The 26,001-nt window shown below is 38.9% G+C and overlaps 1 protein-coding gene across 1 annotated transcript in view; it reads left to right on the top strand.

Moving 5' to 3' along the window:
- Positions 1 to 9,885, top strand: part of imp4 (IMP U3 small nucleolar ribonucleoprotein 4) — a 37,164-nt gene extending 27,279 nt beyond the window's left edge. Inside the window, exons 8-9 of the mRNA XM_028813415.2 lie at positions 2,217 to 2,290; positions 9,733 to 9,885. Coding sequence (XP_028669248.1) covers positions 2,217 to 2,290; positions 9,733 to 9,845 — 187 coding nt within the window. The 3' untranslated portion in view covers positions 9,846 to 9,885. The remainder of the gene's footprint in view (positions 1 to 2,216; positions 2,291 to 9,732) is intronic.
- Positions 9,886 to 26,001: the final 16,116 nt, after the last annotated feature.

Raw genomic sequence — 26,001 nt, 5'->3', positions numbered from 1 at the left:
CCCGGGAATTTGCTGGTAAATTGCCAAGCTGAAGGCATGTATAAACAAAGCTTGGGGTTGATTCAGCCTAGCAGTTTCACTGATGAAGACCTAGTATTATTCTATGACGCTAAACAGGTCTGCTTATATGTGAACAAAGACATAATATTGTCGGTGTCAGACATGTAAAAAAGAAAAAAATAACACAAATGTTAAAGTGGCTAGGGGTTTATGACAACCCTAGTCTTTTTCATAAAACATGACAGTTTGATTAGATTTTTAAAAATGTCTGGAAATTGGAATGATTCTGAAATAAGTGTGTTGCTTGTAATCAAAACTGAGGAAACTATTAAAACCTGGTTTTATCAGACTTCGCTTGCTGATTTCTTTGTAAACTGTGAGGCAGCAGGTGGATCAATGAAATGGATAGCAAAAGGTGCAGGCCTTTGACCCTGAAGAAAATTAAACACAGACACACTTTTGTTTTAAGTTTAATTATCCTTCAATTTCCCAACCTTTCAATTATTTGTCATGCATTTTAGCAATAGAAGTACACTGTATAAAACATTGTATGGCAAATAGGACCATAAGCTGTAATTACTTTCTTTTCATTAGTCTATTTCCTTGTGAGCAAACTGCTGTGAAATTTATGGTCACTGGCCTTTTGAGGACGTTTCACGATTTCTGCACTTTTACCTGCTACTGTCCTGTATAAATGTTGTCAGTGTTGGAAAGTACTGGTCTTATCAAATCCATATGTGTTATTGATAATGTTCCAGGTTCTGTATATGAAAAGCTAGTGTAGATTTATGATCTCTCTGGACTTGGAATGTTCCAGTTACTGAGGTCCAAGTTTTCTGTTACTCCTCCCTCATTTTGTTTTCTTTTCCCTCATCTTTAAATTGAGTCAGTCATTAAAGAAATCAGGCCCCCAATATTGTCAGCACTTTCTTTCCGTTCCATTTATAACTTTATACTAGTGACATCACTGTATGGAAGTCTTGACTGCTTCACCTTTGCCCTTATTTTCAGTTTGGCAACATAACCTCCCCTGTTCTCCTGTTCTCCTGCAATCTCATAGAAAGCTATACTTAATAATGCATTTTCATCTTCTATAAAAACAACCTATCCTCATGTTCACTTTAGATTCATACATCATCTGCTCTCCCCCCACTCAATAAACTGTATGGTATGCATTTGACTGCTGATCCCATCTGTCATATGCTTCCCTTAAAATGTTCCCTAGCTGTTTTATTCAAATGTTTTGGGATTGTCCTCCAGTCTCTGCTTTCTGGACTGATGTTTCTAATTGCATGCCTTCTGTTCTCTCTGGTAATATTACCCTTTTGTCTGATGTATTCTCCTTGACCTAACTAATCCTTAAACTCTGCTGGATAAAAGTAAGGGTATTTGTCAGGTTAATGTTACTGCAAATATAATATTAGTCTCTTGTTAGAAATCTCCTGACTCTTTCCCTCTGTGTAACTTCTAGGAATCCTCTTTCTTTACACTTGTCTTAGTAGATCTTTTGAGGTACAGACCAACAGATAGTAGGCTTCAACATAGAGAAGTGACAAGCTGCTGTACCTTTGGTGGGAAGCTAGCAGTGCTACGATTATTAATCCCTAATTTTCCCTTCCACTCTGTCGGGCCTCTCTTTGGGGTCTACACAGGCATCAGTAACTTTTAGTACTTCTTGGACCCCTTTAACAGGATTGTTTGGAGTGGATGGAGTTTGTTGTTGTGTATTGTCATTCCTGCTTTTTCTATGGTGGTTGTTTATTCTTATTAAAGTCAGATAAAAATTTCTTCACAAAAAAGGCTAATGTAGCTAACAATATGGCTGTGGCCACGGGATTTTGTAGGTTTCTATATTCCATATGCATGTGTTTATTTTGCTGATTTCCCTGTGAATAGGTCATAGAAATTCCATCAGAAGAAAACTGTGACATACTTTTTTGGAAATGTACTTATTACAGAACATTTTAATTGCGTGGTAAATTTCCCAAACATATTACAATAAACTGAAACTAAAATTGTCATACTTTAGTGTAAGCAGTGGCAAATGCTGTGTACTTTTAAAAGGTAAATGAAAGTCTGCATGTTACTCTTAGGATACTTATTAAAGTGAACATACTAAATTTAATTGTTGTCTACTTGCTTTGTGCAATGTTTCAGTTTTCCTGTGCAATGTAATATATCGTATTGTTTTTTTTTCCCCCTCATTGGTATTGCAGGCACAATACATATAAGAAGAAAGATCATAAAAACATTGAGCTGACAGAAGTGGGGCCAAGGTTTGAGATGAAGTGTATGTATAATATAATATTTAATACACTGTAGCATAAATAAATGTACATTTAATTTTATGTAGTAGCTGTGTTGCCTGACTTCACCCAGCAAAATTCATAAGAGAATGAATCTTGGTTATAGTGGCGTCAGTTAATTGGATGTATCAGAAGTACTTTTCTGTATATGATTTGTATGTGTGCATTTTTTTTATTATTATTGGTTCATTGGAGTTCCTTACTCTTATGCTGCATACAATTTCCCATGAGTAAAACATTTGTTCTGTGGATCAATTCCTACTTTTCCTACTGATTGACTTTAGCTTTTGTTGATAGTCAGTGGAAAACAGTTTTACAGGGAATGTATTATGTTGAATTGAAATGGGCAATTAGTGGGACTATTGGGTAGTTTGTGTATGAATATAATTTCACCCTTGTAAAAATGGTAGCTTCAGTCAGATTTGAATGTAACGCTTTGATCTGTAATCCATCCATCCATCCATTTTCCAACGCGCTGAATCCGAACACAGGGTCACGGGGGTCTGCTGGAGCCAATCCCAGCCAACACAGGGTACAAGGCAGGAAACAATCCTGGGCAGGGTGCCAACCCACCGCAGTTGATCTGTAATCTTGCACCATTATGTTTTTGGAAGATTTAAATCAAAACCAATATACCCTGAATCATGTTTTACTTTTAACTTATTACATACAGTATTGAAGTTTACAGGTTGCACATTTATGTGGCCCATGGAATGATTTTAATAATATAATCGTTGTACAGAAAAGAACGGGTAAAAAGAAATAATATGGTAATCTATGTACAATGTTCACCTCATCTGTGTTCTGTCTAATAGGAAATCCTTTTACTGAGCTGCACAAGCAATTAACTTGACCAGCTTGTGTTTTACCCAGGGTTTGAAATAAGCTGATATGCTGTACCAGCACTTCATAGTTTCTGCTCTACAAACCAGAGCATAATTGTACATCACTTTTTGACTTCCAAGGGTACACATAATGTACTAAACTGTTTTGCTACAGTGCCTGACTTTAATGACTTCATCCTTTATTTATCTTTGTAGTTCACTGATGATGAGGCCAACAAGGTCTAGGCGTACCTTGTGTGTTTAGGTAAATCTAAGCTGACTTGGGCTAAGAATTGTTAAATGCAAGACAAGCAATTTCTTGTTTTGTGAAGCATATATCTTGTTTTGTTCTGGGCATTCTCCAGTTAAGGAAGGTACTGCAGATCAACTAAACACAACATTGTTGATTGTTCAAAGGAACCAGTGGGTGCAGCAATACATTTCCTTCTGGGCATCACTATCTAGTTTACAAGTTCTTTCCCACCACCATGAAAACAGAGCATTATCCAAATTTTTAGATGCATATGAAAAAATGTAACAATAATATCGAAAAAGTCAATTATTTCTCTTTCTATATTGTATATGAGGTTTAAAGCTTTCAGTTATGCACATATCCTTATATACAGTGCATCCGGAAAGTATTCACAACGCAGCACTTTTTCCACATTTTGTTATGTTACAGCCTTATTCCAAAATGGATTAAATTCATTTTTTCCTCAGAATTCTACACACAACACCCCATAATGACAACGTGAAAAACGTTTACTTGAGGTTTTTGCAAATTTATTAAAAATAAAAAAATTGAGAAAGCACATGTACATAAGTATTCACAGTCTTTGCCATGAAGCTCAAAACTGAGCTCAGGTGCATCCTGTTTCCCCTGATCATCCTTCATTGGAGTCCACCTGTGGTAAATTCAGTTGATTGGACATGATTTGGAAAGGCACACACCTGTCTATCTAAGGTCCCACAGTTGACAGTTCATGTCAGAGCACAAACCAAGCATGAAGTCAAAGGAATTGTCTGTAGACCTCCGAGACAGGATTGTCTCAAGGCACAAATCTTGGGAAGGTTAGAGAAAAATTTCTGCTGCTTTGAAGGTCCCAATGAGCACAGTGGCCTCCATCATCCGTAAGTGGAAGAAGTTCGAAACCACCAGGACTCTTCCTAGAGCTGGCCAGCCATCTAAACTGAGCGATAGGGGAGAAGGGCCTTAGTCAGGGAGGTGACCAAGAACCCGATGGTCACTCTGTCAGAGCTCCAGAGGTCCTCTGTGGAGAGAGGAGAACCTTCCAGTAGGACAACCATCTCTGCAGCAATCCACCAATCAGGCCTGTATGGTAGAGTGGCAAGACGGAAGCCACTCCTTAGTAAAAGGCACATGGCAGCCCACCTGGAGTTTGCCAAAAGGCACCTGAAGGATTCTCAGACCATGAAAAAGAAAATTCTCTGGTCTGATGAGACAAAGATTGAACTCTTTGGTGTGAATGCCAGGCGTCACGTTTGGAGGAAACCTGGCACCATCCCTACAGTGAAGCATGGTGGTGGCAGCATCATGCTGTGGGGATGTTTTTCAGCGGCAGGGACTGGGAGAATAGTCAGGATAAAGGGAAAGATGACTGCAGCAATGTACAGAGACATCCTGGATGAAAACCTGCTCCAGAGCGCTCTTAACCTCAGACTGGGGCGACGGTTCATCTTTCAGCAGGACAACGACCCTAAGCACACAGCCAAGATATCAAAGGAGTGGCTTCAGGACAACTCTGTGAATGTCCTTGAGTGGCCCAGCCAGAGCGCAGACTTGAATCCGATTGATCATCTCTGGAGAGATCTTAAAATGGCTGTGCACCGACGCTTCCCATCCAACCTGATGGAGCTTGAGAGGTGCTGCAAAGAGGAATGGGCGAAACTGGCCAAGGATAGGTGTGCCAAGATTGTGGCATCAAATTCAAAAAGACTTGAGGCTGTAATTGCTGTCAAAGGTGCATCGACAAAGTATTGAGCAAAGGCTGTGAATACTTATGTACATGGGATTTCTCAGTTTTTTTATTTTTAATAAATTTGCAAAAACCTCAAGTAAACTTTTTTCACATTGTCATTATGGGGTGTTGTGTGTAGAATTCTGAGGAAAAAAAATGAATTTAATCCATTTTGGAATAAGGCTGTAACATAACAAAATGTGGGAAAAGTGATGCGCTGTGAATACTTTCCGGAATGCACTGTATTTAAGTAAGAGATGCAAATTACACTGAAATCAGGTGTGACTTTTGCACTCTTTTAGGAAATAGCATTCCCTTATTCTTAGAGTTGTGTATAATAGGTATATTGAATAACATTATCTTGGGCGCTATTGGCTCAAAGATGCAGCCTCAGTAACTATGAATGGGCAGGTTGCTAAGGCATGTTTGGTGAATGTTTTGGTGAAAAAAACTACTTTTTGCTCATATTTTATATGGCAAATAAAAACAGAACTGACAGATAAATACATCAGGCAGCACTCAAATACAGTATGTTGCTGTAATATACAAGAAAATTCATTATTATAATTTATATGTTTAAATGCAGTTGAGTGGGTTGTACAGATTTAGCATAATCAATAGTATCACAGTATTCTGAATTGCATGCATTCCACAGTGGCTTGCACACTCTTTCAGTGGCTGCTTCATTAGGTATACCTACATGATAATCCAAATAGCTTTCTCCTTCAAATGCCACTTGCTGCTCACTGTACAGTATATGGCATGCCTAACATGAGGAAGAAGTACTGTACAATTGTTTAATATGAATTGGAGTGGGGATAAAAACCTAAGACTGTGGCCATGATATTGGTGGTGCAAGATATAATGGTTTCAGCAGCTCATAAATGTTTTACTAGAGTTTACACAGAACAGTACAGTAAACAAAAAACACCTAGTGATTTGTTGGATGAAAGCACCATATAAACAAGACACCAGGGAAGTGTGGCTAGACTCATTCAAGCTATAAGAAAAAACATAAATACTCGAGCAACAGTTGTTTGCCAAGGGACATCTAAGTGCATGCCACTTCACAAGAGTTACAGCAGCAGACAACTGCACTTGGTTCCATTGCTGTCAGTGAAGAACAAGAAGGTGAAATTTCATTGGTTACATGGTCACTAACTCCGGGTGATTGAAAATTTGTAAAATTGTCACCTCATTGAAAAATCAAATAGTATAATGGTGTCTGGGAATGTTTTCTTGGTACATATTAAAACTCTTAATTTCTTTTTCTTTTTTTTTTTTTTTTTTTTACTTTTTATTGAATTTATTAAAAAGCAAATAACATTCCATACAAGCAAGTTATATTTTACAAAACTAAGTTCAAATCAAATCAACCCCTATCCATGAGAAAGAGAGCTAGGCCAACAGAGTAAAACTTTAATAGTAGGAAAAGTAAGTAAATAAATAAGGGAAGATAATCCACTTCCTCAATTTAAATGCTTAATCTAAAATGTTATTGATTAAATCCTGCCAGGTTTTTAAAAAAATCTTAATTTTTATTATGGCCACAATCTACCCGTTTGCAAATGGATACTTTAAAAAAAGGTTATGCACTTTGTCATAAAGAATGCATCATCTCACTTTGACACCTTAAACCTGGCAGTGTACTCCAATTCTCTGCACAGTTCCCAGATCTTGAAACAATAAAGTGACTGTGGGGTGATAATAGAACATGAGATTCACTGTATTTGTGTGTAATTGAAAAAGCTGTAGGAAATGTTCGGGGCGGTTAAGGGGCGCAAACCCTATCTAGGTGTACCTAATAAAGTAGCCACCCAGTATTATGGGTATATATTTTTATTTGCTCACATATGCTTGTGTCAAGTTCATAAGAGCTTCTTTTGCTGATAGCAAGATTATATAATAAAGCCATCACACATGTGGTTGGCAGGCTGGCTGTTTTATTGTCTTTTCTACTTCTACAATTCCAATAGTTCTGATAAGAGGGCTATTGTACAATCTGTTACTGGTTAGTAAAATAAACTTGTAAAGGCAGTATCAAAAAGCACTATAAAGTGGTGCTTAGGACTGTTCTAGCTTAAAAAGACAATGCACAACAAAAATTAGATCATGCGCTTTTTAACAAACGTTAATATAATGTGATAAATTTTGACAAAAATGAATGTTGGAACACTAAATAGGTTCACAGAATTAACAATTACTACTACTTCTTCTTTCAGCTGCTCCTGTTAGGGGTTGCCACAGCAGATCATCTTTTTCCATATCTTCCTGTTTTCTGCATCTTGCTTTGTTATACCCATCACCTGCATGTCCTCTCTCACCACATCCATAAACTTTCTCTTAGAGCTGCCAGGCAAGAGGAAGGCCTGTCTTTAACATCTTTTTCCCAATATTCCCAGAATCTCTCCTCTAGACATGTTCAAACTAAAGTAATCTTGCCTCTGACCTTGTCTCCCAACCTTCAAACCTGAGCTGACCCTCTAATGTACTTGTTTCTAATCCTGTCCACCATCCTCACACCCAGTGCAAATCTTAGTATCTTTAACTCTGCCACCTCCAGCTCTGTCTCCTGCTTTCTGGTCAGTGCCACCGTTTCCAACCCATATAACATAGCTGGTGTCAATACTGTCCTGTGGACCTTCCCTTTCACTTTTGCTGTTACCTATCTCTCACAAATTACTCCTGACACTCTTCTCCACCCATTCCACCCTGCTTGCAATCTTTTTCACTTCTCTTCCACAATCCCTGTTACTCTTTGTCTCAAGTATTTAAATTCATCCACCTTCGCTAACTCTACTCCCTGCATCCTCACCATTCCACTGACCTCCATCTCATTCACACACATGTATTCTGTCTTGTTCCTACTGACCTTCATTTCTCTCCTATCTAGAGCATATCTCCATCTCTCCAGGGTCTCCTCAACCTGCTCCATACTCTTGCTACAGATCACAATGTCCTCCACAAACGTCATAGTCCACAGGGACTCCTATCTAATCTCATCTGTCAACCTGTCCATCACCATTGCAAATAAGAAAGGGCTTAGAGCTGATTCATGATGTAATCCCACTTCCATGTTGAATGCATCTGTCACTCCTACTGCAGACCTGACCACTGTCACACTTCCCTCGTACATATCCTGTACAACTCTTGCGTACTTCTCTGCCACTTCCGATTTCCTCATTCAATTCAACTACTTCTCTCGGGGCACCCTATCATATGCTTTCTCCAGGTCCACAAAGATGCAATGCAACTCCTTATGGCTTTCTCTATACTTCTCCATCATCGCCCTCAGAGCAAACATATCTGTGGTGCTCTTTCTTGGCATGAAACCATACTGCTGCTCACTAATCATCACCTCCATTCTTAACCTAGCTTCCACTACTCTTTTCCCATAACTTCATACTGTGACTCATCAATTTTACCCCCCTATAGTTACTGTAGCTCTGCACATCCCCCTTTTTCTTAAAAATCGGTACCAGTACACTACTTCTCCACTCCTCAGACATCCTCACACTTTCCAAGATTCCATTAAACAATCTGGTTTAAAAACTCGACTGCCATCTGGAGGTATGTCATCTGGACCAATGGCCTTTCCATTCTTCATCCTTTTCATACCTGTCCTTACTTCCTCGTTTATAATCTGTTGCACTTCCTGATTCACGATCTCCGCATCATCCAGCCTTCTCGCTCTCTTTTTTCATTCATCAGTCTCTCAAAGTTCTCTTTCCATCTGCTCTACACACCCTTCTCACTTGTATGTTTCCATCTTTATCCTTTTATCACCCTAACCTGCTGCACATCTTTCCCAGCTCGGTCCCTCTGTCTAGCCAATCGGTACAGGTCCTTTTCTTCCTCCTTAGTGTCCAGCCTCTCATCATACGCCTTTTCTTTAGCTTTCACCACCTCTCTCTTCACCTTATGCCTTATCTCCTTGTACTTTCATCTACTTTCTGCATCTCTCTGACTACCCCACTTCTTCTTCGCCATCCTCTTCCTCTGTATACTCTCTTGTACTTCCCCATTCCACCACCAGGTTTCCTTTTCCTCCTTCTTTCCAGATGTCATGCCAAGGACCCTGTATGCTGTCTACCTTACTACTTCTGCTGTAGTTGTCCAGCTGTCTGGTAACTCCTCACTGCCACCCAGTGCCTGTCTTACCTTCTCCCTAAACTCAACCTTGCAGTCGTCCTTTTTCAACTGTCACCATTTGATCCTTGGCTAGCTGTATTGCTACAGTGAATCAAGTTTGCTACAGCACCACTAATATGACCCATGCAGTACAGCTTATGGAGTTACTTCATTTCGGCTGCTTTGCACGCCCTCAATTTGGTATCGCAGGCTGCACTGAAAATTCTAACCATTGCTTGTTTGCTTGATCACAGTATGGCCCTTTAAGAAATTCACAGTGTTTGACCAAATTAATTCGGTTAGCTTCAAGACTGAATGCTGCAATGCATTTATTTCACCGTGAAAGTCTTTAAAAATAGTGAGACTTATTTTTTTTTTAGTGTTGCTTCATGCTTATACAAACGAAGTGTTAGTTATGTTTTTTGCTATTTTTGATTTAATACAGTTTTAAGAAAGCACAATGACTAAGTATGTTTTCTTTTCTTTTTTTAGTGTATATGATAAAATTGGGAACACTGGAAAATGAAAACACAGCAGATGTAGAATGGCGTCTTCATGCCTATACCCACACTGCAAGAAAACGAAAGCACCTCAGTGTGGAATAAAAAAGTGACTGTAGCTGTAAGCTAATCCAATAAATCCAAAGAACACTGATGTTTTAAAGGACTTTTCAAATATTGCAGAATCATTTTTATAACTTGAATACTTCTGTGAATGTGCCTTTTTTGTTTGGGATAAATGTTTTAGCATTTTGGGACCTAAAATGTACATTTCCTTTTATTTATTGTACTGCTTCAGTTACTTTTACTGAATAGAACAACACATTTCAAAACATTTTGTCTCCCCGCCCCCAAATTTGAGTGAATAAACCATCATGCTCCCATTGTAAAGAATGTGGTTTTCCAAAAAAAGGTATATGGCCACTTGGTTTTCATAACTATCATAAAATCTAACAGTGCTTTGATGTCGAGCATTTTTTAAAACTGTGTTGCTTTATATTATTCCTATATCTGCTAGGCAGAATACTTGAATGGGTGAAGACTCATTTCTATAACATTGTCTCATTTCTTTTAAGTAAAGAATGTAATTACTGTCTGGAAAGAATGGTGGATCATCTCAAGGTAACTGCAGAAAACTGGTTAAAATGCCAATTTTAATGTCAATTTAGAGCACATGTAAAACATCAGTAATACTGTAGGCAAAGTGATTTTCAATAAAACACTTCTTAATGTAATTAGGCAAATAATTCCACAGACAAGGTGCAGCAGATGCAAAAGCTCTGTACCCCTTAGTTTTACACTTTGTACGAAGGACAATAACAGACAGCTGACTGGTAGATCTAAGCTCTCTGAATGACTGGTGTAAAACACACAATTTGGATAAATACACAGGAGCATACCCATATATTGATTTAAAAACCAGCAGCAAAATTTTAAAATCAGATTTCAGATCCTGTATTGGCAGTTCTCCTAAGTGGCTACTATGTCCTAAACCGAAAGCTTTCTTACTAAGCAGTTCTATGACACCTAGTAATTTAGAGATGTACATGAGACAAGAGAATTGTAGAGTAGGTTTTGGCAGTATTCTAGGCTGATAAAATGCTCTGTTGTTAGGTTATTTTTGTTCACCAGTTTTCAAACACAATACAGAAGCAATTTGATGGTATTCTTTGCAGCAGTAGAGTGCCTTGAGAATCTTTTTTTTTATTATTTTTTTGTAGCATCCTATAAATATGTACTGATCTACTGTCATAGTAAGTTTCAATGGAAAAAAATGTGATCAGTTCCCCTCCACAAAAAACAAAGTATATTACAAAGTCTGATTCTGTTGAGCTTGTATTGCTTAGATTACTGCAATTGCCAACAAGACCAACGAGTTTAGGAGAAGAAGAATAAAATGATCAGCTGTAGATATGTTGACTTACATAAATATTTTAGTATTGAAGGTTGTGTTTTGATTCTAATAAAATTCCCTTTGAAATATTACCACCAGTATGGTGATGGTAAAAAATCTACAGTATTTGTTTATTTTGAGTTTTTTAGAAAGAAAGCTTTTAGCTTACTTTTCAGAGGATATTGACAAAGGTGCAAACCTTAGCATCTACTTAGAAATGTATATATTTTGTTGTAGTAATTTCCTTTTAAAGATTTTTATGATTTAAGTTTTGTCATTTAATTTTCATTAAATTTACTCTGATTACAAAAAACCACAAACATCTGTACACATAGAAATAAACAGTACAGATTTAAAGTAGTTTGTTTTTAGGCCTTTAATGGTCAAATTTTTTTATCTTACTTAAAAATGTTGGAAAGAGTGCATGGGAAGCGCATGCTACCAATAACCATGCCGTGGCATGCAAAAGTTTGGGCACCATTACTTAAAATGACTATTACTGTCAATAGTTAAGTGAGCAGAAGATGAACAGATCACCAAAAGGCATAAAGTTAAGGATGACACATTTATTTAATATTTTAATCTAAATTGTTTCCATTTCCATCATTCACAGGTACAAAATACCAAAAAAGCAAAAGTTTGGGCACCTGAGCTGGTCAGTACTTAGTAAGACCCCCTTTGGCAAGTATCACAGCTCATAAACACTTTATGTAGCCAGCTACAGTAAGAGTCTTTCAGTTCTTACTTGAGGTATTCTCACCCATTGGTCCTTGCAAAAGGCTTCTAATTCTGCAAGATTCTTGGTCTGTCTTGCATGCACTGCTCTTTTGAGATCTACTCACAGATTTTCAGTGATGTTTAGGTCAGGTCATTATCTTGTTGTAGGACCCATTCTTGTTTTAACTTGAACATTTTTACAGATGGTGTGATGTTTGCTTCCAGAATTTGCTGGTATTTATTTGAATCCATTTTTCCCTCTACCAATGACCTGTTCCCTGTGCCACTGGCTGCAACACAAGCCCAGAGCATGATCGATCAAACCCCATGCTTAATAGTTGGATACATGATCTTTTCCTGGAATTCTGTACCGTTTTTTTCCTCCATACATACCTTTGCACATTGTGGCCAGAAAGGTCTATTTTGACTTCATCTGGTCCACAGAACTTGTTTCCAAAATGCATCAGGCTTGTTTAGATGTTCACTTGCAAACTTCAGGTGATGAATTTTGCGGCTAAGATGCAAGAAAAGTTTCCTTCAGCTGACTCTATCATGAAGGTCTTATTTGTTCAGGTGTTGCTGCACAGTAGAACAGTGCACCACCACTCCAGTGTCTGCTGAATCTTCCTGAAGGTCTTTTTGCAGTGAAACAGGGATTTTTATTTGCCTTTCTATGACTCCCATGAGCAGTTATTTCATAAAGTTTTCTTGGTCTTCCAGACCTCAGCTTGACCTTCACCATTCCTGTTATCTGGCATTTTTTTAATAACAGTACAAACTGAGGAAACTACTACCTGAAAATGCTTTGCTATCTTGCAGCCTTCTGTTGCTTTGTGAGCATCAATTCTTTTAATTTTCAAAGTTATAGGTAGCTGTTTAGAGAAGCCCATGGTCGCTATGCAATTTGCATCACCTCTGGCTTCCTGATAATGACTGTGAACAAGGCATAGCCCTAACAAGCAAATGAAGGTCTGAGACCGCCGATATCTTGGTGTGCCCAAACTTTTTTATGGTGCTCCTTTCATGTTTTCACTGTATCATTGTACAAAACAAAACACAGTACACTCATCTTGGATAAAATGCTGAAAAGAAATGTGTCATCTTTAACTTTATGCCTTTTGGTGATCAGTTCATCTTCTGCTCACTTAACTATTGACAGTAACGGACATTTTCAGCAAGGGTGCACAACCTTTTGCATGCCACTGCATGTGTAGAAATATAAATACAATAAGAAGGATGTAGAAAGTCATTTGTTTACTTTTAGGCTATTTTTGTGTATAGACTGATACCCCGACAAAGAGGAGTGATGATTTATCATATACATATTTCTGCATCACTGGGAGAGCTAATGAGTACAATATAGCAACAGTTCCCAAACTGTGGTACGCGGAGCCTTTTCAGGTGGTACGCATCGCGGTCCCTGACATTTAATTTATCTGTGCAAAACCCTTTATGACAAGCCTGTTGTGAGCTAAAACCAATGAAACTGTTTAAATACAATAATACATGGATTCCCAAATTTAGTGTGGTGTGAAATTTCGTCATCTGAATAAATAAAACCTATTATTCGAATCAGTATTTAGTTAATTTAACGCTACCATAATTCCGTTTTGCAGATGTCAACTTCTACTTCTTCACTGTTTGAGCTTTTGGTCAGTAGATGAAAGCACCACGCCGACACTATTTAGTCTTCGGTAACTCTGCCTCACAGAAACCGCTCGCGTTTGTTGTTATACGTGCACTGCTGCTGTATCGCATCGTAGTTTCTACACAGTTGTACTAACATAAATTAATTCAATATTGTAGTCAGTGTCGTGAATTTGCTGTATATTACCTAATTAAGAATTCATCATTCATTGCAGTACTTGCTTTTTAATTTTTTTGTTAAAAATTTCGGGTGGTACACAACGCAACTCACTTAACCTCAGGTGGTACTTGACGTCCAAATGTTTGGGAACCCCTGCAGTATACTAAAATATGACTTCAGCCTAGATTTAAATGCTGCTGTTCTCTGAGCGTCAGATTGGTGGATTAGATAATTTCAGAAGATGTGCGGTTCTGTAGTAAATCAATGTATGGGCCTCCATGCAAAGGATGAGAGAAAAAGTAAATCATCCATAGGATGAAAACTTCAAGAAAACAAGCCAGGGAGCTAAGATTAGTATGATGTTCTAAGTTGCACAGCACCTCACTGGACAACCTACAATGCACAATCCCAACTGTTCAGTATATTTTTCTAGATGAGGATGGGTGTTGGGAGTTATTGGAAAGATTACATTTCACTAGTTGGTGTGATGCTGGAGGCTGGATATAGTGGTGTAACATTTTTTCCTCTTCTGTAGTGGTCCATCACTTGTGGAGGTTATTTATCTAATGAAGTTCTTAACAGGTGCCTTGTGCAAGTCATAGATGTCTGCTACATTTTTAGCAAAAAAACATTATGAAGACAAGTTACTGAAATTTAAGCAGAATCAAAGGTCAATGCAGGCTGTGCTTTAGTAAATAATCTCATAGCCATTTACTGTTGCGTGTTTTCTCTTCACTTTTCATTCAGTCCAACAAGTATAATTCCTTAAAAAGTAAATCTAATGAGTGAATCCTTCTCTTTTGTAGTCTGAATGGTAAGGAATTGCATTGGTTGTATAATGTTTGCACCTTTCTTGGCGTAGAGGTCCTTCATAAACACACACTGACTTTAAGGACTTTTTGCCCGATTTCCATCCCACTGTTACATGTCATTCCTCTTATTCAGTCAGAGTTATGTACCCAAAGTAATTTTGATCCATATGTTACATTCATTATACAGATGAGGAATGATGATGGCATGTTGGGTGATGGTATTGTACCATCTGAACTCTGCACAGCCCTACAGAGAGGGATTGGTAGACTACTGCAGAACAGCATACGGCAAATACCACACATTAACTGACAAATTTAGAACTACTTTTATATCTTTCATATTTTCATTTTTATTCACACCTTAATCTGATGAAAGCATGTATCAAGCAAGTACTGTATATTCTTCACTCTTTGCCTTGCCTGATTGTAATTAAATATTCAAGCCCATAGTATTAGACTAATGAATGACCTTTTACTTGTACTGTGCTCATTTTTTAATTTATTTGTGAAATGTGTGCTTATGGTACTGAGGGCAGGTGTGAAAATGAATTCCATCATATTTCTAAAATTCAGCAGGAATGTAATTGACAAAGAGGTTAGAATTACCAGTTCTTTTGTTCCTACCTGCATCATCATAGTTGAATGAATGAAGGAGGTTGAAGGCAGCCATTGAATGACAAGGAAACGTACTAGAAAGATGGCTGTATGGAGGAGTAAAGCACAAGCCAAAAACAAAATGAAATAGTCTACCCATGTAGTTCTTTATAATAACAAGCTGTAATATAACTGAAAATATTAACAATTAAGCAATACTTAGTGACTTCTACAGAAAGTGAGATTAAAATGACTGAATTCAAGAAGAACAGGAGACAGCCATTTTACATAGAGCCAGTTGTAGTATTCACTATAAGGTTTCACCCAAGCAATTGATAAAAATATTTTTGTGAAGCTTAGTATGAGTACTACCAAAAATTGCCATGGAGAGACACTGCATTATTGGAAAACCTTTCCCAATGAATTGGGAGCATGAGCTGAAAGTGTGTTGCCGCACCCACCACACAGCGTACCACCTGGATTGGGACCTGAGTGCAGAGGGTGACACCTCAGCAACACACTGGAACAGTGTGAGGGTTTTTATGGTGGCTGGAGTGCCAATTAAAAAAACTGATTAGTAACAAATAAAAAGCAAGCATATGTCTTTGAATGTATTGCAAAACTCTTTAAGACCTGTCTGAAATTAAATATTAATGTTAGCACTTTTTTTTTAGCCATACTAGCTGTGGTGATGTTATGGTGGTCTCTTGATTGTCCCATATCCTGAATCTGTAATGCATTGTATGACTAGTGCAGGATCAGTGACCTGGTGGGTAGCTGGCAGACTATGGCAAATGTGCAAGTTTTTAAGGGTTTCAGGAGGACCCGCAACTTTCCATGTGCCTAGAAGATTTCTCTCCTGTAATTTTCATTATAACTGCATAATATTTTTTTTACATTTAGATGTGCTAAAATGGTTTGAAAGAAACGCACTCACTAAGTTCCATGTGAAGCTCTGCAAACAGCACAATGTCTAAAATAAAACCCTTTGTTTCATGTATAACTGATCAATGGGTAGACTATTGAAAACAAACATGTTGCCTGCATAATATGTTGTTAGGAAGAAATTTAAAAAACTAAACATGACTGGATGTACTTGCATATCACAGTTGAAACTGGAACAGCACCATCCATTGTTTGCAATGAAATTATACTTTGCTGTGTCCAGGTAACATGGCTGCTGTGTCAATAAAGGTCAACTTAGGAAAGATAAACTGAGAAATTGACTTTTTCAGGGTATAAGGAGCTGACCAGTTGCTGTCATCATCAAAGTTGATGGCACGTCCTCAGAAAATGGTTCTCATGATGGCACTGCTGCTTCATACAGTGCCTCCCAGGGACTGAATTCAGGGATCTTGGTAGAGTTTACCGGCTCTCCCCATGTCAGAGAGGAATTTTTCTGAACTTTTTCCACATTCAACTTTATTATTACATATACGAGTACAATTAAATTCCCTCTTGTATGTTGTTCTACAGATTAGTGACATTAGTACATTACCTTCAATAGGCAAGAAAAGATTAATGCATTTTTCACATTGAATTCAACTATTGTATATAAATCATATATTGTATATGCAAGAACATTTATCAGTACAAGTGCCTGTTGAGTAATCTTAAAAATGAGTGCAAACGCTATGGTCCTGTACCAATCAAACTTCCCCTGAGCAAACCCTCAGATTATTGATAGAGAATTTTAAATAGTAGTTAAATGATACGGTCAGTTGCATTCCCACACCTGTGGTGTGTCCTCACTCCTTTAAAACGGGCAAAGTCATGGTGCTGTTGGCCATCTGGCCTCCTGCCTTTTCTGGATATTTTGCATTACTAACACTTCACACTGAAGGTCCATGACTGTAATATGGCAGTCTGTTCAGATAATAATTTAGGATTACATAATCGCCCTGATGTCTACAGGTACTGTACATGGCCAGCGATAGCAGCATCAGTGCCACCTACTTCCACAGCAGGAATCAAGGAAAGAAAAAACAGAATGAGAAAGGATAAGGAACCCAGTAAGTCATGATGCCAGAGCCATAATACCATTTTTACCATGGAGGACAGACAGATGAAGTGGCTTGTTCTTTTGTTAAATAGGGAGTTAGAGGTGGGTACTGAACGTGCAACATTGTGGCTTACAGACATTTGTTATAAATTAAATTGAATATTTTATAAAATCAAAAATAGGTGCTGTGTATAACAGTCATGATGCATCAAAGTGTTAAGGACGAGATGGTAAAATGTCATTGAGAGTAAGTATAGCAAATGAGATATCAGCTTAACAACCTGCCCTGCTGCAGTTGTTCTTTACTTCGCACATTGTGGTTGCTTCCAGAAGGGACACACTTGGCAACATTTTTAAGCATGGTGTGTTAAATACTTGACACATTGCAGGCCTTCAGCTACTTATAACAAAAGAAAAATATACATAGTGTAATGTGTTGGCTTTCTTCTACCTGTGTAATTGTTAGGTGTCAGTATTTTAAAGTGCATTAGGCATTGTAGGGAAATCATACCGTATATGCATGAACTTTGTTCATTTTTCAGCGATCCACAGGTTGGTCCATAGAGATGCAGCTGTTTTTGAGCACATATCTTGGCTGAAATCTTATTTAAGGCAGTAGTCTCAATTGTTTGTCCACCCACTTTTGTACTGACTCATTTTTAGATTATTCCTTTATTCACTGCCTTTGGTGGTAAATACAATATTTGTCATGATGAGGTAATATTTGCTGCTTACAGTAGATTACAGTAAGCTTTTAGAGAATCAGTCCTATGTCAAGGTTTGTAAACAAATATTTTCTGAATCTAATATTTCCATTTTAGGGATGCAGAAGCCCATTACAACAGCATCAGGACTGCTTTACCTTCATCTTTTACTACATTTAAGGGGGAGTCGATGTGTTTGACCAGCCTTGTCCATTCAGCTCTGGTCCTGCACCCCCTCCCTAGTCAGACCCTTTTGTTTCAAATCTTTTTTTTTTTTTTTTTTTTTTTTTACTTTATCCATCCACCTCTGCTTTGGCCTATCCCACTTTCTCTTCTCCTGTACTTCCATTTTAACAATCTTTTACCAGCATATTCATTGCCTTTCCTCATCAAATGTCATCAATATTTTTCTTACTTTTGTTCTATCTCTGATTGCCTCATTTCTTATTCTGCCCTCCTTTGTAACTCAGTACATCCATCTCAACATTCTCATTTCTGCCATATCCAACCTCTCCTGCACTCCAGTTACTGCCTATGTCTCTGCTCTATACATCATTTCTGATCTCACCACCGTCTTTAAGACTTACCTTCAACCTACACCTTAATTCTTCGATCACACAATACTCCTGATGTCTTCTTCCAAATGTTCCAAAAGTTATCTCTGCCTACAGGTCTCCATTTTCAGCTACCACAGATCCTAGGTATTTTAACTTTATTGCTCTTTTCAGTAGCTCTCCATGAAGAATAACTTATGAATCCTGATTATAATCAAACCTCATCTTCCTATTTATTTTTAATCTTCTATCTTCCAAGGGCCTTCTCCATTCTTCTAATCTTCCATAATTCAACATCCTCCTTTCTGGTGCTACACAAGACAAAGTCATCAGCAAAAACATGCAGTGTAGGTTTGGTCTTTTATCCCAGGAGGCAGCAAAGACCTACTGTAACTGGAATCTTGTCTTATCCTGACACTCCTCACACATATCCTGAACTGTCTTCACATACTTCTCTGCTACTCTTTTCTCCTTCATTCACTCCAGACCTCTTGACGTCACAGTCTATCATAGGCCTTCTCAAAATCAATAAGCACCATATGCAGACTTTTCTGTTTTCCTTGATTCTTCCCTATGTGCTGTCTCAATGTAAAAGCTGCATCAGTTGTTGCTCTGCCTGGCAAAAAACAAAATTAAACGGCCCCTCCAGTATGGTGGTCTCTTCCCTGAGCCTTCTGTCTATAACCCTTTTCACTGTGTGTGCCATCAGCTTTATCCCTCTATAGTTTTTATAATCCTTTGTTTTTCGCTCCTCCTTTTAAATGAGTATGATCACACTGTGCTTTAACCTCTCTGATATTTTATGTTGCTCATAGATCAGCATTAGATCCCACAACACATCTACTCCTTCTTCCCCTACTCTAATCTAGACCTCCACTGGTTATTATTATTATTATTATTATTATTGTTCAGCTGCTCCTGTTGCCTTCCCATTCTTTGTTCTTTTTAGTGTCTCATTTACTTCCTCCGGGCGGCACGGTGACGCAGTGGTAGCGCTGCTGCCTCGCAGTAAGGAGACCCAGGTTCGCTTCCCGGGTCCTCCCTGCGTGGAGTTTGCATGTTCTCTCCGTGTTTGCGTGGGTTTCCTCCAGGTGCTCTGGTTTCCTCCCACAGTCCAAAGACATGCAGGTTAGGTCGACTGGCGATTCTAAATTGGCCGTAGTGTGTGCTTGGTGTGTGGGTGGGTGTGTGTGTCCTGCGGTGGGTTGGCGCCCTGCCCAGGATTGGTTCCCTGGTTGGCTGGGATTGGCTCCAGCAGACCCCGTTACCCTGTGTTCGGATTCAGCGGGTTGGAAAATGGATGGATGGATTTACTTCCTCCTTCTGTATTCTTGGTACTAGCCCTTCATTTGAGATTCCATCCATAATGGATTTTCTTTATCCAACAGCTTTTCAAAGTACCCCTTCCATCTATTCTTGATCCTGTCATGCTGACTGAAGACCACACCTTGTTGATCTTTCATCTGTTCGAGTTGACTAAATTCCTTCCCTGCCTTGCTCCCATCCTTTGCTCTTTTCAAAAGTATTCTCTCTCTCTCTTGTGCCTCTAGTTTTTAAAACAACTCATGCTAATCCTGTGTTTTGGCTCTTGCCACTGCCATCTTTGCCTCCTTGTTTGCTTGCTTATGCATAACTCTATCCTCCCCTCTCCCTGATTGGTATCATGTCTTATTTGCCTCTTTCTTAGCCTTTACTATGTCCTGTTCCTCCACCATGTCTCTTTTGTCCCCCATGTTCCCTCCTTCCTGACATTCTACCAAACACCTCTTCATCTACTCTCAATATAACTATACTGTTCTTCTCCCACAATTCCTCTACACTCTCAAATGACTGCACTTCATTTAAAACTTTCTCCCTAAACCTGTTCCTAAGCTCATCTTTTAATCTCCACCACTTTATTATTGGCCCTGCCTGCTCTGGTTTTTATTCTCTTGCTCAGGCAGGTCAAACTCACTACCATTGGTGGGCCGCTTCGACTGCCATACGTGCGTCAGCGGGCCGCACTATAACAAATACTGTTATACTATTATACAAAATTACTGTAGCTTTCTTTCCAATACTGAAAACTTTAAAAAATGTAACACTTAAAGTTTAAAGAAAAGCAATTTATTTCCATACAGTCTCCATACAACAGTGTAGAATTAGAGTCTTAGCCTCTTAGCTAGGTCCTTATTATATTATATTCATTATATTATATTCATTGCTTATATAAGAGCCTTACAGTGTGAGATTTATTTCTTTTGTCCCGACACTTGGCATCTCTTGTTAGTAACCAGTTTGTCAATATCAGGCTTGAAATCTTGCACAACTGCAACTTTTATGAGGGATGAAAGGTGCTCGATGGTAAGTCTTGAGCGATGTGGGGTTTTGGTAGCTTTCATTAACGAAAACAATTGCTCACAAAGGTAAGTGCTTCCGAACATTGTCAGTACTCTCGATGCCAACTATGCACATACGAGGGTGGCAGGTAAGCATACAAGCCTGGCACACCAACTTCGTTGTATTTTGCCTTCAGAATAGAATCTGACTGCACTTCAATCAATTCCATTTGGATATTCTCAGGCGCATTCTCAGCGTTGTAAGAGAACAGCGCAATGCCCTGTTTGTGTGAACTGAAATCACGAAAATGCTCACTGAATTCATTGCTCAGTAATTCAAGTTGGAAAACAAAATCCTCCAAAAATCAAATTTCACTTTACTAAGTTTACTTCAAAGTTTATATTGTAAAATAAGCCGATATGCAAAAAGCCACCTGACCTACAATAATTTTACAAACTCAAAATCACAAAAATATGTTAATAAACAACTCACCAACTTCTCGCGTCCACTTCAGATCTTCAGCTGTAGTCTGCACTAACTGTTCGTTACAATACTAGCACAAAATTACATGAAACTAGAGCATCTTATCTTATCTTAGAGTATCTTATGCACGGCGGATGGCCACATCCGTTGCGCACACTGCATAGCCGCCTCGTGCTCATGACACGCTTCTATATGCGTGTCTCCGTAACTTGAAAACCAAGTGGCGGCCCATGATATTCTCATTACAGCAGAACGTTATAATACTACATATAGCTTACTGCTCCGACTCAAGCGACATTAGTAAATACAGCGTACTAATTAACAAGAAACAATGTTTTTCGGCCACATCGCCGTCAGCTGTGTGTCGTTATTTTCTCTTTCTGTTTTATATTCAATATATATTGCATGGCGGCCCTGTGCAGGTGCACAGTTTGCACATGCCTAAGGCCACCCCTGCTGCCCGCTGCTGCAGCCTAGCACTTCAGTTGCGACGTCGCGGCTCATTAACATTGGACAAGGCTTGTGGCAATACTAGCAGATGACGTTTCTGGTACCGTAATGCCATGGGAAAACACGCTTTTGTCAGAAGGCAGAAGTAAGAAAAGTCAATAAGTAACATTGAAGATGCAGAATGATTCAATCACAAACGATAGTAATCATTTTGTACAAGTTCAGTGCTAACTAGGATCTGTCATGCGGGCCGCACAGATTTCTGTTGCGGGCCGCATGTGGCCCGGGGGCTGCGTGTTTGACATGCCTGTTCTTGCTGATTCTGATCTCCCAGTCCATCACCACCACTTTATGCTCTGCTGTCACACGTTTGCTATTTATGGCCCTGCAATTTTTTTTTCTTTCTTTCAAATTACACCTTTGATACACTAGAACAGCGTTTCTCAACCTTTAAGTATTTGCGACTCGAGTTTTCATAAGTTTTAATCGCGCCCCCCTAACGTTTTTTTGAAACCCTAGTAAAATTTATTCCTATATTTTTTGCTGCCGATATACTGCTACAAGTTTAAAATTTTCCTATGAATGGTGAAATTACGCCACATATGGCAACATTCGCGCCTAGGGGGGCGCACCCCACAGTTTGAGAACTGCTGCACTAGAATATCTATTTGGCTTTCTCTATATCCACTAATACAAGTCATGAGACAATTCTCTTTCTTCTCAAAAAATGTGGTATCTATTACAAATTAAAGTGCCATTGCAAAATAGACTCTCCCCTCCTCTCTCATCCTCCTTGTACCCTCTCTATCATTTCTGTACTCTTTCCCACATGTCCATTTAGATCCTCACCAACAATTAACTTTTCTCCCTCTACTGCCCCCCTAAGCTCTTCCTCCATTTGTGTCCAGAAAGCCTCCTCTTCCTCACTGCACAGTCAAGGAGCATATGCATACATTCTGTTAATTACAGTCTCGTCAAGGCCCAGTGTGTTGTTCATTAACTCTATTGCTCCTCCTATTAGCACTGACTATGCTTAATTTCTTTGGATACTACTCTACCTATACCAGTCTCCTTTGTTCATTTGCTCCACTGTACAATCACTTGGAGCCTCCTCCCGATTCTCTTGCCATTATTTCCTTCCCATCTAATTTCCTGCACACACAACACCGCCACCGTCTTCCTGTCCATCAAGTCTGCCAACTCTCTTCCTTTCCAAATCATTGCCCAACATTCAATGTGTACCTAATCATACTCTTATTTCTTTTTTTCCTTCCCTGCTTCAGCTTTAACTGGGCCTGCAATTAACTCTGTGGACCCTGCTCACTTTCCGTCAGGGTCAGATGAGGCTCTTGCAAGTCACCTACTAGGTACATTCCTAGCATTTTCCGAAGCCGATTGAACTGAGTTCTTCATTAATGGTTTTACAGCTAGATACCCTCCTGACACTAATCTTCTCTACTTCTCCAGGCTAGGAGCCAGCACTATGTTGGGATGGTTTGCCCAATCGCTGGCTAGATTATTACAACAGCATTAGGTCAAAGGCAGGAATCAGCCCAAAACGACACATTAGTTCAGAGATGCAATTTTATCCAACGTGCAAGACTCTCAGATAATAGGGGGAAACCCAATACCAGCATTCATTAAACTGGGGTCTCTATTGCTATGAGCCAATGCTGTGAATTAATGCAGTACCTTGCAACTGCATACTGTATTTTGCATTTCCTGTTCTACATTTACCTTAGGGTTAAGTACATTAAAGAAATTGGTCATAAGTAATTATGATGCCAAACTGTGAATTACTTTTTATCATGAATGAACAATTAGATAGATAGATAGATAGATAGATAGATAGATAGATAGATAGATAGATAGATACTTTATTAATCCCAAGGGGAAATTCACAATTAATAAACAATAACAGATTAAAGACAGAAAAAAGTTCTCCTCTCCTGTGGTATTTAGCCGAGCAATTAAATCAAAAGACAAAAGCTTGCTGTGTGTTGACTGCCTCTCCCAGGCAGTAATTATTTGTGCCGAGCTTTCATTGGTCTATCTAAATGGGTACTAATCAGTGCAGTCATGCATCAGGTTGGATGCTCCAAATCACACTGCTGGAGGCTCGTACGATTTGGATCCCAGGCAGATGACTCACTGATTTACTAATGAAAAGGAAAATTAAAAAAAAAAAAAAAACTATTCGAGCTTGGGGGATGGGTCAGTTCCTCTTTTGGGCAAAGTGAAAACTGGTTAAAGCCAATTATTATTAAAAGGTGTGAAGAACTGTAATAAACTGTGAAAGGCGTGACAAATCGCACTTGCCAATAACACCCGGTATGAGAAATATAAAAAGGAAGCCAATATAATAAAAGTGAAAATAATTAAACATAACAGTTGTATGTATTAAATAATAATCATTAAAAATGTAATTTTTACTAGTTACTATATCCATCCATTTTCCAACCCGCTGAATCCGAACACAGGGTCACGGGGGTCTGCTGGAGCCAATCCCAGCCAACACAGGGCACAAGGCAGGAACCAATCCCGGGCAGGGTGTCAACCCACCGCAGGACACACCCACACACCAAGGCCAATTTAGAATCGCCAATCCACCTAACCTGCATGTCTTTGGACTGCGGGAGGAAACCGGAGCACCCGGAGGAAACCCACGCAGACACGGGGAGAACATGCAAACTCCACGCAGGGAGGACCCGGGAGGCGAACCCAGGTCCCCCAACTGCGAGGCAGCAGCGCTACCCACTGCGCCACCGTGCCGCCCTAGTTATTATATTTAGCATAAATATAAACCGTAAGCAAATAACTCAACATAGGACCTTGCAAATAAACAGTTATAGTCTTGTGTCTAAACAAAACAAAAAAAAAAGGTTTTCATTCTATTTTTAAATGATTTTAGATAACAAAGGAACAATAAATCAGATGAAAAAACTATAAAACTGGTGCCTAACAAGAGGATGCTTCTGAGTTGTGATCCAAAATGTCTAGCCATATAACTGATAGGTTATAATGGGCAGAAGGTGACAATACAATATGTGCCACATCCTGGGTCTATTTCCAGCTCTGAGATAATTACCAGTATCTTCTACCATTTAAAACAAAGCTCTTGAGCTGACTGCCCAAGCACCTGCCAAGCAAGACATTAAAAAGTCTGAAGTAGCGTAAGCCATCCTGATTCAGGGTGTTCAGAAGAAATGTAAGGATTTACTTGAGGATGTTTAAAACTCAAGTATTCTCGATTGTAATAGAAATTTGTCATTTTTCACCCTCTAATAGAGGTCCACGGTGGCTAGATCCCTAGTAAAGGATCAAAAATAACATCACATTCTCAATCGGGGACCTTGAAATTGTCTAAAATGATAACCCACATTCTTATGTTTGCAATCTGCCATTTTTAACCTTCTGGGAGGGGCTAGAATCACCGATAAAAAACAAAACATCAAAGATATTATCTAATGCATGATCAGCAACTTCAAAATAGCGTAATGTGACACTCAACATGTCTATATTACCAATCCCAATTTGTTTATGTTTTATTAAAAGGAGTAACTTTTACCCCTGCTGTCCCAATAGGGGAGTGAACCCCTAGGGTTGGTTGATCTCTTATGCACAAATTTAAGTCCTTCTGATCATTTTTGCTAAAGACATCCACTGGTTAATTCTTTGTCTTAAAGGTGTAATTTCCTGCACACAATATAGTCCAACATGTCCTACAGATGTGTGCTTTACAGGTCTAGAAAACCAAAAATAGGGGGAACCGAATGGTATATCATTCTCGTTTTCTCGTACTGGTAAATTGGGAGGCGCCAAACAAAAAAATACCTGAAGTGATGTCAATATATTCATAAATAATCCTTATGAACACCAATATTCTTCTTCTTTAACTGTCTGCATGATGGTGCATGTGGTAAGGGTTGTTCCCTGCAAGTCCAATGTCCTGGGTTTGCATCCTGCTCCTGGATGCTGTCTATCTGGAGCTTCTTGATGATTTTGCGTCAGACCGTGCAAAAAATATTGTTGTATTTGAGCTCCCATCTGACAATCCTGGTATCTAATGCCACTTGTTGGAGCTTCATGCTGGGTTTATATTTTAGCCACTGATGAATTTAGTTGAACTTGCACATTCTTTTCATGTCTGTCTCAGGTTTATCCTTCAAGTACTCCAAATTTGATCCCCTATCCCCAGAAAAGTATAGGTTAGGTTGGCAATTTAAAATTGGCCCTCTGTGAGTGTGAATGAGCCCTGCAATGGACTGGTGCCTTATCCAGGCCTGTTTCTTGTCTTGTACCCATTGCTGGCTTCAACCTCATGCAACACTAAATTAAGTGGGTACAAGCATGACATGAGATATTATTATTTCTTATTTGGTTGACACCATCATCAGTGGTGACTTACAAAATCTGCGATACAATT

Source organism: Erpetoichthys calabaricus, chromosome 11, assembly GCF_900747795.2.
Source record: "Erpetoichthys calabaricus chromosome 11, fErpCal1.3, whole genome shotgun sequence".
NCBI lineage: Eukaryota > Metazoa > Chordata > Cladistia > Polypteriformes > Polypteridae > Erpetoichthys > Erpetoichthys calabaricus.
The sequence above is the reverse complement of the archived record's forward strand: the minus strand, read 5'-3'. Positions and strand labels throughout refer to the sequence as shown.